Here is a 19,601-nt window from a genome sequence, read left to right as displayed (position 1 = left end):
CCCGGGCCCACGCCGCCACCCCGGCCCTGTCACCTCGCACCCCCATCCCCCGGGACCCCGGGCCTCACCCCCTCCTCCAGCTCATCCTCAGAGCCTGCGTCCTCCGGCTGGTCCAGGTCTATGTCAAACACTCCTGCCATGTCCTCAGCTTCCCTGTCTCGGAAGTCAGGCGCCGGGTAGAAGCCGTCCCGCCTCCGTCGTCGCCTCATGGGCCCGGACCCGCCGCAGACTGCACTGCTGCTGCCGCCATCACCGGCTGCCTCAGCTCAACGCGTCTGCGCCTAGGCCCCAGACTGGCTCCTCAAGTTCAGCTCCCGAGCATGCGTACAAGGTCCCGTGAAGCCAGACAGTGGGCAGCGGACGTGCGTAGCACTGTCTCCCGGCTCCAGGTACTGGCAGGCACATGCGCAGAACGCCAGCCGAAGCCGAGCCTGGAGTGGAGAGCATGCGCACTCCTGCCTACGGAGTTTGCTGACCACGGAGCATGCGTGCCGTGTCTGAAGTTGCTAAATTGAAATTGAACACGCACAGTTAACCTTTCTAAATAGAAGAGGGGAAAGGAGGGGCGGGGGCTGGAACCTCTGCAGAGCTCTTCGTATCAGGAACATGAGCGTTTATTCGTTCTAGGTAGTTTTTTTAAAAAGGTATTGGAAGTGAGCATGCGCATAGTGAGAGGGTTGGTCTTCGAAGTTTGAACCGAATTGAAACTGCGGGTCCGAGAGCTGTCAGTGAGTGCGGGCTTAATGGGGAGCTGATAGGGCAGAAAGGCAAAGAGAGAGTCTTGGCTTTACTATTTGCTAATTCAGTGGGTTGGGAAAGTTACATAACCCTCCGGCAACTCAATTTCCTTCTCTGTAAAGTGAGAATAGTATGACTCTGCAGGCTTAGACGTTAGGTTGAAAGGCTGGTTCCCGAGCCTCTGCTCATTTCCGGGGCTCCGTAGACTTGATGCGAAGCATTTATCAAAAATGCTCTTTTTGCTGGAGATAGTGCACATACCTACAACCCCTGTTTTCGGGGAGCCTGAGGCTGTTCAGCCAGTTTCAGGCCTGACCAGGCTACCTAGGGAGACCCTGTCTCAAAACAAAGAACTTTCTGTTATTGTTTTAAAATAACGCAGGTTTACTTTAATATTTTATCTGGTCTTTCTCTAAGCTCCGACTTGGTCTTCCTTTTTTTTCTGAGACAGGGGAGGTCTCATTATGTAGCTCTGGCTGTCCTGGAAGTCACTCTGTAGACCAGACTGGCTTCGAACTCCAGAGAGCCACCTCCCTCCGCCTCCTAAGTGCTGCGAAATACACCCGCCTGTGCCTCCCTCAATGCTGGCGTTAAAGGTTTGTGACACCACACCAGGCTGCCACCCTGCCTATTATTCAGCCAGAAGGTGATTGGTGGGTAAAGAAAAAGTAAGTCGTTTTCCTGGAAAACCGAAAATTGGTGTTAGTTGAATGTTCTGTTGTTGAGCTAACTTCTGGTGTCCTATGTGTATACAAATAATTCCTTCAATCAACGTTATATTTCCTTTAGACAATTTATTTCTGTGTGTATGTGCACATGATGTTAATGTGAGCACTTATGCAAATGCAGAGGCAAGGAGGGCATCGGCTTTTCCTTTCTCTCTCTTGATTCCTTTGAGGCAAGTGCTCTCTCTCTCTCTCTCTCTCTCTCTCTCTGACCCTGTGACCCTTCTGTCCACACTGGTCCTGGATTTGTGACCACAGGCCAGCACGGGACACCTGGCCTATTATGTAGGTGCTGACACCTAAACTCTGGCCTTCATGATCACACAGCCCCTCAGCCACCATTTTTGTTATAGTTTGTTTTGTTTCCTTTAAAGTCATACTTGGGAAAACAGTATGAATCATATTTTTGGGAAACTACTGAACTGTGTGAGAGTGAATTTAGGTATACAAAATCCTAAATCCCCCAAATTATAGAGTGAGAGAATTTCTTTAAATGACTGGGTCCTTAGATGGAGACAGGAAAATTTTAGGAACATGGCAAGGTCTAAAAGGATCTTTTATTCTCCTGTTTCAGTTGTTGTCTCTGAGGCTTACTGTCTCTGTCTGCTAACCTAGGCCTAGTCCTGGAAGCTTCTAGCCTCTTTACAATCTATTCTAGGTCTAGAATATTTTCAGCCTCTGAGACTTACTACTTAATAAGCTCGCCCTTTCTGTTTATCTTGAGCTCTGGGTTCACTGGTTTAACTCAGCTGTTCTGGTTCAAACTCCTCTCCCAGACTCATTCTGCCTTCACCTAAGCGCTCTCTCTCTCTCTCTTTCTCTCTCTCTCTCTCTCTCTCTTCTCTCTTCAACCTCTCTATTACTGTCCAGGTAAAACTGCCTTCTCTTTCTCTCTCTAGGTTGCCCGTAAGTAGCCTCCCTTTCCTCTCTCTTCTTGTGAGAGTTGGGCATATCAAGTCTTTCTCTGATTCATCACTGTTTCTGCCACTCAATTACACATTACCTTCAAACATGGGTGCTTCCTTCTACAAACTAACATTACCTTCATTGTTTGGGATTAAAGGCATATACCACCATGCCTGGATCTAAGCTTTTCTTTTCCTGAAACTTGCTCTATACAAGGCTGGCTTTGAACTCAGATCTGTCTCCTGGGTTAAAGGCGAGTTTGTATCCCAGCTGGATCACAAGGTCTTTGGATGTGATCGGTCTTTGGATGTGATCTCTTGCTGGAACAACAGCTGTGTTGTGAATTAAAATTCCTCTATGTGAAGGTCAGGAAAAGCATGCTTTATTCCAAAGTCTAGTTGAGGTCTCAGCAGCTGAGAGTCAAGATTCCAGCACAAGGAAGCAGGAACGATGGCTTAGGGGGTAAAGTGCTCACTATGTAAGTACGAGGATCTGAGTTCGAATCTCCAGAACCCATGTTAAACCAGATTCAGGAGCACATCTGTACTCTCAGCCCTCCAAGGAAAGATGGGGTGTGAAGACAGGAGATTCCCTGGAATCGTGGGCCAGCTAGCCTGATAGACAACTGCAAAGAACAAAAGAGGCCCACTTCAGACCTGGTAGAAAGCAAGGACCGCACAAGTGCACACTTTCTGTGAAAGTCGTCTATACAGAGACAACATTCCTTTTGTATAGGGCTATTTCAAATAAGAGTGTTAAAATAGTAATGAGCCATGTTTAAGGTCTAAGAGTATAAGAGTCTAAGACTAAGAGTTTAAGGTCTAAGACTTTCAAATGTGGCCTTACTCTGTTTTCTGGGACTCTCTCAGACAAGGCCATAAGCTCCATTTATAGCAAAACATTATAACTCTCTTGCTACAACCTTTGTGCCCTATGGTTTACCTTGTCAGCCTGTAGACCTTGCCAGTACACTATAGGAACCACTCTGTAATTTCACAATAAATGAAAGAAAGAAAGAAAGAAAGAAAGAAAGAAAGAAAGAAAGAAAGAAAGGTAAAAAAAATCAGTTATCTTGGGAAGTCTTTGAACAATGTAATGTTAGAAGACAATGAAACAAGGCTGAGGAGATGGCTCAGGAGTTAAGAGAACTTGCTGCTCTTGCAGAAGACCCGGGTTCGATTCCCAGCATCTACAAGGCAATTGTAACTCCAGTCCCAGAGAATATGACACCCCTTTCTGGCCCTTGAGGACGCTGCATACACATAGCAGACTGACGTGCGGACAGGCAAAGCATGCACACAACACTGGAATAAATTCCCAGCACTCAGGAGGCAGAGGTGGAAGGCATCTCTGTGAGTTGAGGCTGACCTGATCTACATAGCGAGTTCCAGGACAGCCAGAGCCACACAATGAGGTCCTTTCTCAAAAATGGGGAGAAAAAAAAAAAAGAATAAGTATTAAAACAACAAAAAAAGAAGACAACAAAGTCACATTAATATAGGTGGTTATTGCTATGGCACTCAAATGTGATTCTTGAGAGGGTCACACCCCACACTGAGGATGTAGTATCCTCTTCTTGAGCGCCTCTCTTCCCATCAACAGCCTGACTTAAATCTCTGTTAAAACTCTCTTCTTAGGAAAGCTCACTGCCACTTCCTGCTGCTGCTGCTCCTGAGGTGCTTATTTTTTTTTCCCCGAGGTGCTTTTTGACGGCAAAGGCCAAGAACTGTAGTTGCTGAGCATGACGCTGCATGACCTTAATCCTAGGGTTCCAGAGACAGAAACATGCTGATATCTGTGAGTTCCAGGCCAGCCAGAGCTATGTCATGAGATGCTGTCTCGAAACCAAACACACACACACACACACTCATGCACATATACATGTACTCAGTCCCATAAACTGGCCTGGAACTCACAGAACTCCACATGCCTCTGCCTCCTGAGTACCAGGATTAAAGGTGTGTGCTACCATGCCCAGACCAAAAAAAAAAATTTCTTTTTATTAGTGTATGTATGTATAGTTTTAGTTCTCTAACAATTTTGTTTATTTTTATGTTGTTTGTGCATACCTCTGTGTCTGTGTGTGCACCACATGCGTGCAGTGCCTGGGAAGGCTGTGAGGGGACACTGGATACCCTAGAGCTGAAGTCACAGGCAGCAGGGTGTGGTGCTGGGACCCAAACCTGGGTCTTTGCAAGAGGAGCAAGTGCTTCAGCCATTGAGCCACGTCTCCACCCTTTACTGATACATAGTGAACACACAGCATACTGTCCGCCCGTATTAGTGTTTCTCACATCTGGATCTTTCTCTTCCACAGGTTACCCACCCCCTTGTCTCTCAGGCGAGGCCTGGTTTGTGGCTCGGCATGTCGATAGTAACAGTGCAGCTCGGGCAGTGTGGCAACCAGATTGGCTTTGAGGTGTTTGACGCTCTATTTAGAGACTCACACTGTTCCCAGGGCCTCTGCTCTAAGAGAGAAAATGAAGCCTATCAGGCATCCTGCAAAGAAAGGTTTTTCAGAGAGGAAGAAAATGGAGGTGGGTATGGTCAACAGTCCTTGCTCTAACGTCAGCGTCTTCAAAGTTTGGCTCTCAACGAGTGTCTAAGCCCCACACCTTCCATTTCACCAGGGAAAGCCTTTGCTTTTCTATTGCTCCCCTGTGCTGGGATTTGAATCCAAGCCCTCAGCAGGCTATGCAAGTACTCTACCTCCAAGCCCTGAATTTAAAAAAGAACGAAACAAAACAAAACAAAACAAAAACCCAGCAAACACACAAACAAAAAGTAAACCAAAACCAAACCCAAAGAACAGGGGGGTGGGGGGGTGGAGGCCTGGAGAGATGGCCTGAAGTTCAGAGCACTGGCTCTTCTTCCAAATGTCCTAAGTTCAACTCCCAGCAACCACATGGTCTCACAATCATCCATAATAACATCTGCAGGGCACAGTGGCACACGCCTGTACTCCCAGCACTCTGGGAGGCAGAGGCAGGCAGAACTGTGTGAGTTTGAGGCCAGCCTGGTCTACAAAGTGAGTCCAGGACAGCCAAGGCTACACAGAGAAACCCTGTCTCAAAACCAAAACACAATAAATATAATGAGATCGGGTGCCCTCTTCTGGCGTCCAGGCATCTATGCAGGCACAATACAGTATAAATAATAAATCTTAAAAAGAAAAAAAACCCAACAAACTGATTGTAGGGCTAGCAGTATGGTTCAGTGACTTAGAAGTCTATGACTGTGGTACCACATAAAATCTCTGATTTGTTTGTTTGCTTTCCCTCCTCTAGTTCCAGTTGCCCGGGCTGTCCTTGTTGACATGGAACCTAAAGTTATCAATCAAACACTAGCAAAAGCTGCCCAGTCTGGCCAATGGAAATATGGTCAGCACGCATGCTTCTGTCAGAAACAAGGATCCGGGAACAACTGGGCATATGGGTAAGAACGAGCACTCATGGCTTTCAGGGGCAGGACCGCGATATAGTTCAGTACTCATACCACAATCGGTGCACAGTTGATACAGTGTTATATTCAAATTTAGAATCTGAGTCGAGTGTGGTGGCACATGCCATCATTCCTGCACTTAGGAAGCAGAGGCATGTAGATCTCTGTGAAATCAAGCTAGTCAGGTCTACATAGTTCCAGTCTTAGTCATTGTTCCATTGCGGTTAAGAGACACCATGACCACAGCAACTCTTATAAAAGAAAGCATTTAATTGGGCTTGCTTACAGTTTTAGAGTCTGTCATCATCATGGTGGGGAGCATTGAGACATGCAGACAGACATGGTGCTGGAGAAGTAGCTGAGAGTTCTGTATTCGGATCCTCAGGGAGCAGGATGAGACAGGGGCCTGGTTTGAGCTTTTGAAACCTCAAAGCCACACCCAGTGACACATTTTCCCTCACAAAGTCACAACTGCTTTTACAAGGCCGCACCTTCTAATCTTTCTCTACAGTGCCACTCCCTAAGTGTTCAAATATATGAGCCTTATTCAAGCCTAACTAAAACTAAATAAAATTAACAATTTGGAGCTGGGCAGTGGTGGCACATGCTTTTAATCCCAGCCCTTGGGAGGCAGAGTCAGGCAGATCCCTGTGAGTTCAAGGCCTGCCTGGTCTACAGAATGAGTTCCAGGAAAGCTAGGGCTACACAAAGAGACACTGTCTTGAAAAAATAAAAAAAAAAAAAAAAACAAAGATAAATAAATTTTTAGAAAAATGGGCTAGTGAGATGTCTCAGAGGTTAAAGGCATTCCCTTCCAAACCTGAAGAATTCACTTCAGTTCCCAGGACCCACAGTAGTGGAAGGAGAAAACCGACTCTGCAGATTATCTTCTGACATCCACACATGTGTCATGGCATATGCGTGCCCTCCCATAAATATATGGAATTTAAAAAAGAACATTTAGAATGTCTCAGGCCTAGTGCAAGCCTGTAATCCCAGCTACTCAACAAGGTCTCAAGTTCTGTGTCTCTGTGAGCTGCAGAACAAGTTCACGGTCAGCCTGGGCAATTTAGCAAACTCCTATCTGGAAATCTAAAGTATATGAACAAGGGTATAAGGCTGTAGCTCAGCAGTGGGACCCTTGTCCAGTGTCTTTGAAGCACCAGGATCACTTTCCATTACCACCAGTAAGCAAATAAATATTCGGAATTTGATCTCATTCCCAGAACTCTCAGGAGCCCTCTGCCTGTGCTCAGGTGAGGGCCGTTGATGAAAGGGCATCCTCCTGCAGCCACATCTCCATCCTCTTCATTATTGTGCCAAAAAGTTGTTATCAATTCAGCATCCTCATCTCTCACAGGCATCCGGCCCTTAGGATGTTACAAGGCAGTGGTTGGCAAGTTTTGCTGGGCCATATGCTTACCAGAGGGCAGCCGGGTAATCCCAGCCCTTGGGGGGCTGAGGCAAGATTGTGAGTCTGTGGGACACTCCCACAGAATGTGTGAGGTCAGCGACGAGACTCAGGTAAAGGCAATTGTTGCCACGCCTGAGAACCTGAGTTCAGTCCCCAGGAGTTGTCTGCTGGCCTACACACACAGACACACGCACGCGCACACACACATGCACGCCCACACACCACACATACGATATAATAATAATAATAATAATAATAATAATAATAATAACAACAACAACAAATGAAATAACCCCAATGCTGTCACTTAAAAGGAACTTCCTAAATCCTGTAAATTTATGCTTCTAGCCATACGTGTCACCTGTTAAATATATTTAACCTGTGGCTATCAAGTGTCAAGCTGGACAGTGGTGGGGCACTGTAATCCTAGCACTCGGGAGGCAAAGGCAGACAGATCTCTGTGAGTTCAAGGCCAGCCTGGTCTACTCAGTGAGCTCCAGGACATCCAGAGCTACACAGAGAAACCCTGTCTCAAAATAAAAGAAATTGTTGTCAGTCAGGGAACCTTAACCTTACATGAGGTCCACTGCAATAGCTTTGTTAAGGTCTGGCTCCCGAATGTCCTTACTCTGTACCACGTCCCTCTGGATAAACTGACAGGCACTGTTTGTTCCTTTTGCCATGACAAAGTTACTCTGTACATGGACCAAAGCATGAAGAATCTGTAATGAACTTAATCCAAAAGGAGGTGGAGAAATGCGACTCTTTGAGTGGACTTTTCATCATGATGAGTATGGCCGGGGGAACAGGATCAGGGCTGGGAGCCTTCATTACACAGAAGTTACAAGATCAGTACTCCAGTTCCTTGAAAATGAACCAGATTATATGGCCTTACGGAACTGGCGAGGTATGAATATGTTAATTTATGTTACGTTTAGTGTATTTGCTTGCCTGTATGTATGTGCACACATGCCAGCCATATGTCCAAGGAGGCTAGAAGAGGTCATCGTATTTATGGTCCTGGGGTCATGGGGTTGTGAGTCATCATGTGGGTGCTGGGAACCAAACCCAAGTCCTCTGGAAGACCAGCCAGTGCTCTTAACCATGAGCCACCTCTCCAGCCCCTAATGGAAAGCTTTATGTTATATATTCTTTGTCCTCTCTCTCTTTTTTTAATCAATTTAGGCGTAAGTAGGAGCCTGGTATGGGCACATGCCATTTCCCTTTGGTAAATATTAACTAGAGACTAATTAGATCACGGTATGTTTTCTTTCTTCTTCTTAGAACTTTGTTTGTTTTTATTTTATGTTTATGAGGTTTTGCCTGGATGTATGTCTATGTACCATGTGGTGTGTGAGCCCCTGGGACTGGGATTAGATAGTCGTGAGCTGCCCTGCACATACTGGGAATTGAACCCTGGTCCTCAGGATAAGAATTCAGTGTTCCTAACACTGAGCCATCTCTCTAGCCCCTATAGTCTTTGTTCTTAAAGTGAACATGAATACATTATGGATCTCATGTTTTTGGGAATGTTGTGTTCCAACTTCAGGACTGATTGTGATATTTATGTGAACAACTAATTTAATTTTAGTTACATTCTCCCAAACGTATGGATTATCCTTTGTTTTTAAATCTTTTTGTTTCATTTTGGTTTTAGGTTTTTTGAGACAGTCTTACTATGTAATCTAGCCTGGTTTCCAACTAAAGACTCATCTGCCCAGTCCAGCGACAGGAGTGTGACTCCATGCATAGCTAAGGCTTCTTTTTTTTTTTTTTTCTTTTTCAAGACAGGGTTTCTTTGTGTAGCCCTGGCTGTCCTGGAACTTGCTCTGTAGAACAGGCTGGCCTAGAACTCACAGATCGTCCTATTTCTGCCTCCCCATTGCTGGAATTAAAAGTGCTTGCTACCACTGCCCGGCCTGAGGTGGAAAGAAAGAAAAGAAAGAAAGAAAGAAAGGATGGAAGGAAGGAAGGAAGGGAGGGAGGAGAGGAGAAAGTTAGTTAAGCCTATCATAGTGGCACACCAAAAATTTGAAAAAAAATACAAAATATGAAATACTGTTACTTTCCAGCAGCATGGCTTTGGAGACATTTAAATTCTATATGCGTTACTTTCCTCATGTATAAAATGGGGATAGAAATATCGGCCTCCTAAAGATGAAGGATATAATTCAAGGAAAGCATACACTAAGGCCAGTCATGGTGCCACACCCTTTAATCCCAGCACTCTGGAGGCAAAAGCAGAGAGACAGGGAGATCTCTATGAGTTTGAGGTCATCCTGGTCTACATAGCAAGTTCCAGACCAGCCAAGGCTACACAGCCTCAAAACAAAAACAAAAAGCCATTGCTACCACACTTCTTTCCTGAATCATTTCCTATATTTTGTTTTCCTATTAGGAAGATAACAGAAAATTGGTACACACATAAAAATTCCTTCTCAATAGAAAGAAATTAAGATCATTTGAAGGCTAGCCACAATACATGGACCCCAGTGTGAGGTCAAGGTCCCTCTTTGCAGCACCAGAAAGACCAACCCTGAAACAGGCTCCTGAGAGATGTGCAGTCGTCTTTGGAAATCATTGGTTTTCTGTTTTGTTTTGTTTTGTTTTTAGAGACAGGGTTTCTCTGTGTAGCACAGCTCCAGCTGTCCTGGACTCACTCTGTAGACCTGGTGGTGAACTCGAGAGCTCCACCTGCCGCTGTGTCCTGAGTGCTAGGATCGGGGGTGTGCGCCACCGCGGAATGGCTGGAATCTCCACTTCTCACCCCCGCCCTCCTTCCCTGGCCTTGCCCCTGTTCCCTCCAGGTTATCGTGCAGAACTACAACTCCGTCTTGACGCTGTCTCGCTTGTACCGGTCTTCAGACGCCCTCCTCATTCACGAGAACGACGCGGTCCACAAGATCTGTGCCACACGGATGAACATCAAGCAGATCTCCTTCAGAGATTTAAATAGAGTTCTTGCCCATCAGCTGGGGAGCGTGCTCCAGCCCACATACTCCGAGGACGGCTCGTCTCACTACCGCAGGAGTCCACTGGGTAGCCAACCCCTCTATTATTTGTAGAAAAGCCGTATGCTCTAAAAGCCCCAAAGTTAGTTCATGGTCTCTTCCCCTCCAAGATGCACCCCGAAAAACCTGCCTTCAGACCCACCTTCATCTCTGAACTGTCTTCCTGAAAAGCCCGAGAAGTTTCTAAATTTCTCAAAAGCATACAGTGCGGGTATCTAAATGACCTCACCATTTGTGGGGCCACCATTCTCCTAGGACTGGAAACAGTGCATGACAAATGGCAAGCACTTGCTGAAACTCATCGGGTGGGAAGGGTGTGTGTTTTGTACTGCTGGGGATAGAAGTGAGGCCCTTACACACCTGAGTAGGTGTGACACCACTGAGCTACACCCGACAGATACAAGGTATGTACATGTGGGGTTCACAGAAATTATGGGGTTGAGCTGGAGAGATGGCTCAGTGCCTAAGAGCACTTGCTGCTCTTGCAGAGGACCCCGGTTCTGTTCACGGCCCCTCTGGTGGGGCTGTAACTCTAGTTCCTGGAGATCTGACCTCCTCTGCTGACCTCTGGGGGTACCAGGCACTCACACATACATGTACACATAAGTAAATCTGAAGAAGGAAGAGGAAATGGTATGGGCTTCTTATGGGAACGGGCGTTATGTTTAAGGACTGAAAACCCGGAGGAGGGTTAGCTGTCACTTGTGTGACCTGCTGCCACTCTTGACAGAGCATTCTCTGACGTATACTATCTATTGTTTTGTGCTTTGGCTAAAGCTTCCTTGCTACTTTGCGATAATAAGGGGAGGGGGCTGGTAAATGGGGAGGAGGAGGAAGAAGAAGAGCAGGAGGATGAGGAAAAGAAGGAGAAAGAAAACTCAGGGACTCCAGGCTGCCCCATCGTTGTGTTCTGATAGGGAAAGTGAGGAGAAGTGCTGGTGCAAGATTTGGAGTTTGCCGGAAAGAGCAAGACAGGTGGTCTAAGGGAGGAAGTCTGTTCTGTGGATAAGGGGCTCAGTCAGGTCCACGGATTGCTAGTCCGAGTCAGAGAGATGGCGAAGAGCCCCAGGGAAGTGAGAAGTAACCTAACAGCAGAGCGTGGCTGAGCACGGAAGCCGGCCTGGCACTGGAGGTAACCCTGGAAGCAGTGACTGACAGGTTGTTGCAACCTGGCCTCTCTGCTTCTGGCTTGTTATTTACCCATTTTATTCTGGGTCTTGCTGTGTTGCCTAGGTTGGTATTGAACCCCTGGGCTCTCAAGATCCTCTTGGTTTCTCGCCTCAGTCTCTGGAGCCGCTCATGCTGTGAAATTTGTTTGCTGACTCCAACAGATCTATGTTTCTGCTCAGACAGGTCTGATTATCATTTAGCCAGATACATAGAAGATCTGGGACATTTTCTAGGGAACATTCAGTGACTGTGGAATGGCAAGAAAAGCATATTCATTCTCTTTTATACTTTTCCTGGAGTTTAATGAATTAGTCAACCATATTTCTACTCATATTTCTCGTGGTAAAATGTAGGATGTTTTGTTTTTGTATATGTCTTTCATTCTTCCTTTCTTTCTTTGCTTTCTCTGTTTCACTCTCTCTCCCTTCTTCCTTCCTCCCTTCCACCTTCTTTTCTTGAGATAGGCTCTCACCATTTAGCTCTGGCTATTCTGGAGCTCACTATGCTGACCAGGATGGCATTGAACTCACAGAAATCTGCCTGCCTGTGGCTCCCAAGTGCTGGGATTAAGGGCATATACAACTATATCTGGATATCTGTTTCTCTTTTGAGATAAGGTCTTCCTATGTAATCCCTTGGGTTAGCCTAGAACTTGTGGGCAATCTCCCTGCCTCTGCCTTTTAAGTGCTGAGATTACAAGCTTGAGCCACCGTACCCATTATAAATATGCTTTTTTCAGCCATGCTGAAATGAAGGACAGATCTAGACATGATGGTGCACGCCTTTACCCCCAGCATTCTGGAGGCAGGGTCAGATGGATCTCTATGAGTCCAAGACCAACTTGGTATACAAAGAGAGTTCCAGGACAGTCAGGGCTACATAGTGAGGCCCTGTGTCAAAAATAATAAATAAAAAAATGAAATGAAGTGAAGCGAAAATGTAGCTGTAGCAGACAGTGTCTGAAAATTCACTATTTTAACGTTTAAGCAGTTCTAGACATGGAGAAAACACATTTGTCCCGGAGTATCAGGTCGCAGTTGTGTAAAGCCAATGGCACCATTGTGGGTGAAGTCAAATTAGTTCACGTTGCGTTATTTTCTTTTCCTTACAGGAGACTTAGTGGAGCATTTAGTTCCCCACCCTGAATTTAAGATGCTGGGTGTCCGGAACATTCCTCAGATGTCTGCGAACTCCCTGGCGTTCAGCACATTTACCTGGGCTGGCCTCCTCAAGCATTTAAGACAGATGCTTATTTCCAGTGCAAAAATGGAAGAAGGTAAAAGGGTATTTTAAAAATAGACAACCCACATACCAGGGAAGCGCCTGTCCTGGAGCCCTGAGTATAAACCGGCTCAGTCTGGTTGAAATAAAGGCCCCTTCTTCTAGCCACACAGCTTCCTACAGAAACTTGCTGGGACGCTGCTAAGGGCTTCTTGATGGCATTACAGTTCCATTTAGAAAGGACATTTCAGACAAGTGCCATGTCATTTAAAATCATTATCTTACTTTAATCAAAGTAACATATGGATGTAGTTTTAAATCAAGTATTACGGGCTGGGAAGTAGCTCAATTGGAAGAGTGTTTGCCCAGCATGTGTAAGGCCCTAGGATCAGCCCTCAGCCCCACAAAACCAGGGGTGGAAGTACACGCCCACCCGCGACCCCAACACTGCAGGCGTAGAAGCAGGAAAGTGAGCAACAGGGCCTGACTCAGCCTAAGGTCAGCCTAAGATATTTGGTTCTGCCTCAAACGAAAAAAGTCATGCACCAGCAAGGTGGCTCCATGGGCAAAGGTGCCTGTGTCCAAGCTGATGGCCTGTGTGTAATCTCCGGTTCCCACATGGGGAAGGAAAGAGCCAACTGCTAAAAGTTGACCCTGACTTCCACATGTGCACTGTGGCACACATAAGCACGTCTACATGCATGAACACACACACACACACACACACACACACACACACACCACACAGGCAAATAAATAAACCAAAAAATTTTCTTTTGGTGTTTTGAGACAGGGTTTCTCTGTATAGCCTTGGGTATCCTGGAACCCACTCTGTAGACCAGGCTGGCCTTGAATGAGTAGAGATCCGCCTGCCTCTGCCTCCCAAGTGCTGGGATTAAAGGCGTGTGCCACCACTGCCTGCCTGTTCCTGGATTCTTGATCCCCCTGCTTCCACCTCCCTGTTAGGATTATAAGACTGTAAGTGTGCAAGATAGCCTGGTGGCAGTGGTGGCAGTGGTGGCAGTGGCACACGTCTTTAATCCCAGGACCCGGGAGTCTGAGTTCGAGGTCAGCCCAGTCTACAGAGTGAACTCCAGGACAGCCCCAAACCCCTGCCCTTGCAGTTTGCCCGCTATGTTAATGAGAATTCTTCCAAGAGGAGCAGAGAGGAGTCTGTGCATGGAAGAAGGCGGCATCAGGATAACTCATGAGGGCTCTGGCTGTAGGTTGGTGGTGGGTTCAAATCACTGTCTTGGCACTGATCTTCTCAGAGCCGGGGATAGGTAAAGCTTCCACACAGTGACTCAGTTTCCCATAGGACTCTGCATGGCTGTGTCTACAGTCGCTGAGGCTGGCCTCGCTTAGCTTTCTCAGAGCAGAAATCTCCCTGTTCCTTGGCTGTTAGAAATGCCTGTCCTGTTCCCAGGACTTCGGCAGTGGGTGGGCAGAGTTTCCCCCGTCCTGGCTGCTCAGTGGTTCTGCTGATGCTGTCTTCACGTCTGTTGCTTTCCCCCTATGTTAAGACATCCTCTGTTGTCTTAATGGGAGTTGGGGAGAGGCAGACACCCGTGTCTGCGGACCTTTGCTTTTAACTGGAAGTCACTGGCCGTTTCGGGAAAGTGTGAAGTAACAAGTTGATCGTCTCTCCCTTTGCCGGAAACAGCTTTTATGTTTGGACAGCAGTGCCAGAGTTTGGAAACTCTTTCCCACTTTTCCCCCCAGCACTTGTTTTTCCAGCAGTACCTGCTCATATCTCCTGTTGCACAGTGTTCTTCAAGGTGAGGCACACCGCAGCAGCCTCTCTCAAATAACAAAGTGCAGTTTGCTTAGTCATTTTCTCACAGGGAACTGGAAGCTGTCAATGGTTTATTATAATTAGTTATAGATAGAGTTTAAGCATGTAATTTTTTTTTTTTTTTTTGCAGTGCAGGGATTGAATTTAGTTTCATATGCACTAGCTAGTGTACTACACTGAGCTACAGAGTCAGCCCTGAATGTCTTCAGTTTTTGAATGTATGACTAAGGATATGGGTGAGCATGTTTATGGCGCAAACCAAGGTGCAGGATCTAGTTTTATAACTGTTCGTGTGTTTCCAGAGTGCTCTGTATCAAGACTGGCCACTTTTGTCACCATTGTTATCTATCCACAATGTCCCAGCAACGAGAATGAATGAAGCAAGAGAGTAAAATTACTAGATGTAATAACACTTGCCTTTGATCCCAGCACTCAGGAGGCAGAGGTTGGCAGAAGTCTTAAGTCAAGGCCAGTCTGGTCTACATAGCAAGTTAGGACAGCCAGAGATACTTACTAGACAGGTCCTAGGGGAGAAGAAAGGGAGAGACAGACAGACAGACACAGAGGCAGGAGAGGTTCCAGTGTAATTCTCTATCAGGCTTTGAAGCTGAACATGGTTCTGCATACTTGTAATCCCAGCACTTCGAGGCTACCTTAGGACTACATAACAAGACCCCAGAGAGAGAGAGAGAGAGAGAGAGAGAGAGAGAGAAAGAACTACAATACAAGTGGACGTGGTGGCTGATATCTCCAATCCTGCAACCTTGGCACTTCGAGGCCAGCCTGGGCTACACTTTGAGTTCTAGGCTACAGAGTGGCCCTGACTCAAAGCAGACGAACCACTGAATCTCTCAATGCAGGGTAGATCATCCAAAGGCCTTAAACGCCCGCCTGCCGATTTTCCTGCATCACTGGGATTTTGGGGATGTGCTGTCACACCAGCCTGAAACACCTACACTTTCCTGCAGTTCAAAGCCGCTTACACGCTCTCCTGCCTTTCCTTTTGCTAGGTATCGACTGGCAGGTGCGGCCTCCTCTGTCAGGCCTCCCACCTCTTGGCAAAATGTCAGTTCACAAGGAACTTAATTTTAACACTTCCATTGCTAACTTGGTCATCCTCCGTGGGAAAGAAGTGCAAAGTGCAGATGTGGGTAAGCATTAATTCAGGTGAAAACTGAGTTTTCTAAAAATAACTTCTGGGACTTTCAAGATGGTGCAGGGGGAGAGGCACTTATCTCACGAGCCTGACAAACCTGAATCTGGTACCTGGCACTCACGTCAAGGTGGACGAGCGAACTTCCTCCACAAAGATGCCCAACCTCCACACACATTTAATATAAATGAGAATTTTTAGCTAGGCATTCAACCACCTTTAATCCCAGACCAGGAGGCAGAAGCAAGCAGATCTCTGTGACTTGGAAGCCAGCCTGGTCTACAAAGTGAGTTTCAGGACAGCCAGTGCTACACAGAGAGACCCTGTCTCAAAAAACCAAACCAAACCAAACAGAAAACAAACAAACAAACAAAAAGCCCCGGGGTGGAGACCATGGAGGGGGTGGAGACCATGGAGGGGGTGGAGGAGGGTGGAGACCATGGAGGAGGGTGGAGGCCATGGAGGAGGGTGGAGGCCGGTGGAGGCCAGTGCAGGTCCTTCCTCAGGTGTCTTTGACCCTGGAATTTTGTTTCTTTGCTGTTTTGGACAGTCTGTCATGTTTCCCCAAACTTGCTCTGTAGCCATGGCTGGCTCTGAAGTGCTGATCCTCCTGCCTCAGCTTTCGAGTGCTGAGATTACCGTGCTCCACCATCCCCATCTCACCTTACTTTTGAGACAGGATCTCCTACTGACGTGGTACCTGCTAGGGGACTTAGCCTTGGCTGGTCAGTGGCCCCAGCCTGCACTTCCCAGTGCTGGGCTTCCACAGGAGGGCTACCAAGCCAGCTTTCTTGACTGGGGCTCTGCGGATGAGGTGAGATCCTGTGCAGACTGAGCCGTGTCCTCTCTCCTTATGAAGGGAGGTTTAGCTTGTTTATCTGAAAGGGTAAAACACAGGCACGTGTGGCCATGAGCTTCTCAAGAAAATTATTGTCTTTACAACAGCCATCTGCACAGTTTTAAACGTTTGTTTCTAAGTGTGTGTATGCGGTCAGCGTATGGGTGCAGGTGCCAGAGCAGGGCTCGGGTGTCTTCACCTGCTGCTGCTCTCTGCCTTGTCCTTTGAGACAGCCTCTCTCACTGAACCTGAGGCCTCCCTCTCAGCTCCGAGGGCTAACTGGCAGGCTCCGAGGGCTTGCCCGTCCTTGTCCCCCAGCTTGTACACCGAGCACTCTTAGCCACTCCCCCACCCCCAAGTGTACAGTTTTGGTGGCTCCAAAGTCCCATTGCAAAGGTTTGTCTAGGGACCTGAATGAACACATAAGGTGGGCTTGCTCATGTATACCAGGTCACAGCCAACAAAGGAATATGAGGCAGGCTAGAAGAGGGAGATTCGGGGGCTTAGGAAGGAAAGGGGACCTCTCGTCACCCCAAAACTAAGGATCCTAGCACAATTAGCATTTATTGTGAAGATTGTCAGAAATATATAAAAAATCTCTGTATTTTGTATAGAAATGTCTTCAAACGAGAATGTTAAAAGAGGAATGACCTAGGCTTAGGGCCTGAATGTGTAGGACCCTGAGCACGGCCCCCCTCCTCTTTGCAGACATTTTCTGGAAATCTCTCAAACAGACTAACATCCTGGTTTGTAGTGAGGACACCCTCCTTCGTTCTGGAGTTTACCTCCTCGCAATCCTGTCTGTACCCTTCAGGAGTGCCCTGCGACCTCATTAGAACTCCTTAGCACCTCACTAAAAACAGGAACCTCAACATTCACCCAGGACTGTGCAGGACCGTGGGGCCCACCTCATCTAGGATCCACACTCATGGGGCAGGGCTTACCCGCAGGAGGGCCTTAAGCGCCATATAAAAACATCTTGAATAAAGTCCCGTTCTGCCACCTACTGGACAGCTTTGACTGCGCACAGGTTTATTCATCTTGTTTGTGAGATTCCCAGATCTCAGTTTCACATCCGAGAAAGCAATAAGGAAGGTCAGAGACACTCAGGCCACAGGCATGCTTCATTGCTAGTTTAACACTCATATTTGAAATATCTCTTTCAGGCAATCTCTTTTTTTATTTTTTTTTGAGACAGGGTTTCTCTGTGTAGCCTTGGCTGTCCTGGACTCACTTTGTAGACCAGGCTGGCCTCAAACTCAGAGCTCCTTCCGAATCTGCCTCCCCAGTGCTGGGGTCACAGGCGTGCGCCACCACTTACCAGCAGCAAATTTTGTTAATTGTACTATGAATCTTTTAAAATTTTTATTTATTTTATGTATATGTTTGTTTGCATGTATTTCTATGTATCACACGCATGCCTGGTGCCTACAAATGCTAGAAGAGGGTGTCAGATCTCCCGGGCCTGGAGTTACAGACAGTTGCAAATGTGTCTTTGGGTGCCGGGAATTGAACCTGGGTCCTCTGGAAGAGCAGCCAGTGCTCTCAGCTTCTAAAGCACTCCATCATCTTTCCAGCACAGAGACTTTAGTTAAAGTCCTCAACTTCTCTCTCCTTAAGTTTCCACACCTCTCTGTCCTTCTTCAGAATTACTGTTTTCCTTTTTTGTTTTTAAGTGTGTGTGTGTGGTACCACAGCACACATGTGGAGGTCAAAGGACAACCTGCAGGAGAGTGACTTCTCTCTTGTGGCGTGTAGGTCCCAGGAGCTGAACCCACGTCAGCAGGCCTGGCGACAAGCACTTTTGCTCCCTGGGTCATGTGGCCAGCCTCTGTTATCACACTTTCACACGTGTGCAGAAGGGACTTCGCTCAGATGCACTGTGTTTTTAACTCTAGAGGGATTTAAGGACCCAGCTCTCTACACTCCCTGGCTGGGACCTGCTCACGCGTTCAGCGTGTGGAGAACGCAGCGAGCTTTTGACAAGTATGAGAAGTCCGCGGCCCTGGTCAGCAATAGCCAGCTCTTAGTGAGACCGCTCGACACGATTGTGGGCAAGGCGTGGAATATGTTTGCATCCAAGTAAGTACAAAAGAGGTCTGCAGACCCCTTCTCTCGGCCAGACACTGCTGGGCCCGAGGCGCACTGTGAGCAAGCCTCGCTGCCAAGTGCAGCTGGGAGGCATGTGATGTAAAGGTCCCTCCTCGTCTGTGCAGCAAGGGTCCAGTGGGGTGGGCATGTAAGCCACCTAGTTCAGCACTGGGCTAAGAAGTGCTCAGCAACTCTTCCGTACCAGTATCTTTATTTTATGCGTGCATATATTTTGCCTGATGTGTGGTTGTGTACCATAGGCATGCCTAAACTCTCATGTGAGGGCCTGTGCTCTGTCCCAGCACTGGGAAGAGACAGGGAGAAGGTCCTGGGGAGCAGAGGAGACTCCGGGCCTCCTCAGTAGTAGCAATGGGAAGCTCAGCTCCACGGGGCACTGAGGGGCGTCTTAGCAGCTGCTCAGCCTCTTCTCATGGATAGTTATTTGCTGTCAAAATACAATTCCCCAGGTGACTGAACAGGGTTCCCCAGGGCCCAGTCATCCTGCCCAGGCTGTGCCCAGCCTGTCTCCTTCTGAGGGTCGCTCTGGGGTCAGTCACCTCCTGTGGAATACTGAGCCCATTCTCCATGACCTCAGAGCCCGACGTGCCTCCTTTCCCCTGTGCCCTCTTGGACAGTAAGGGCAGAGCGAGCGTGAGGACGGGCTAAAGGTGTGCTGGTGTCAAAACGAGCGACCCCCACGTCAGGGAGTCCCAAGAGCTTCTGTGAGCTCCAGTGCTCACCGGGCCACTCGCTGTTTGAGCTTCTCGTTTGCCTGGAACTGTGCATGTGACCCTTGCCGCTTTCTCACCAGAGCTTACATCCATCAGTACACGAGATTTGGAATGGAGGAAGAAGACTTTTTGGACAGCTTTACGTTGTTAGAACAAGTCGTCGCCAGCTATAGTAATCTCTGACTTGAAGCTAAGAAGAGAAGACCCTAAGGATGCTAGGACTAAAATATTTTCAAATGGAGGCTCAGTGGAGCTTGTCTGCGATCCCAGCACTCTGGGTCTCCTGTAGCCAACCTCCATCTCAGAACAGATAAATAAATATGAATATTTACTTTCAAGGTCAATCTGTTATAGTAATAAAATAGAA

At 47.3% G+C, this 19,601-nt stretch overlaps 2 protein-coding genes across 10 annotated transcripts in view; one reads left to right on the top strand and one right to left on the bottom strand.

The window, feature by feature from the left end:
- Positions 1–361, bottom strand: part of Rps6kb1 (ribosomal protein S6 kinase B1) — a 36,552-nt gene extending 36,191 nt beyond the window's left edge. The window contains exon 1 of one of the 4 annotated variants that reach the window (XR_009592855.1): positions 69–359. Coding sequence is in view for 3 of the 4 variants with exons in the window: in XM_060387069.1 (XP_060243052.1) it covers positions 69–209 (141 nt within the window). In the remaining variant the exon portion in view is untranslated. Of the gene's footprint in view, positions 1–68 lie in introns of all 4 variants that reach the window. The other 3 variants (XM_060387069.1, XM_060387070.1, XM_021645844.2) reach the window with 3 other exon arrangements.
- A 139-nt stretch (positions 362–500) lies between these two features.
- Positions 501–19,572, top strand: Tubd1 (tubulin delta 1). 6 transcript variants are annotated; one of them, XM_060387066.1, is made up of 10 exons: positions 501–627; positions 1,186–1,406; positions 4,687–4,906; positions 5,657–5,804; positions 7,915–8,131; positions 10,032–10,263; positions 12,517–12,681; positions 15,432–15,572; positions 18,311–18,494; positions 19,315–19,572. In XM_060387066.1, exons 3-10 carry the CDS (start codon positions 4,735–4,737, stop codon positions 19,415–19,417), a joined length of 1,362 nt encoding a protein of 453 aa, XP_060243049.1. In that variant the 5' UTR covers positions 501–627; positions 1,186–1,406; positions 4,687–4,734; the 3' UTR covers positions 19,418–19,572. The 6 variants fall into 6 exon arrangements, with proteins under 6 accessions (XP_060243049.1, XP_060243047.1, XP_060243046.1 ...); XM_060387064.1 differs by having other exon boundaries at positions 502–728; positions 1,190–1,406; XM_060387063.1 differs by having other exon boundaries at positions 502–728.
- The last annotated feature ends 29 nt before the right edge of the window (positions 19,573–19,601 follow it).

Source organism: Meriones unguiculatus, chromosome 7 (assembly GCF_030254825.1).
Source record: "Meriones unguiculatus strain TT.TT164.6M chromosome 7, Bangor_MerUng_6.1, whole genome shotgun sequence".
Taxonomy (NCBI): Eukaryota; Metazoa; Chordata; class Mammalia; order Rodentia; family Muridae; genus Meriones; species Meriones unguiculatus.
Note: the sequence above shows the minus strand (reverse complement) of the source record. Positions and strands in the feature narration are given on the sequence as shown.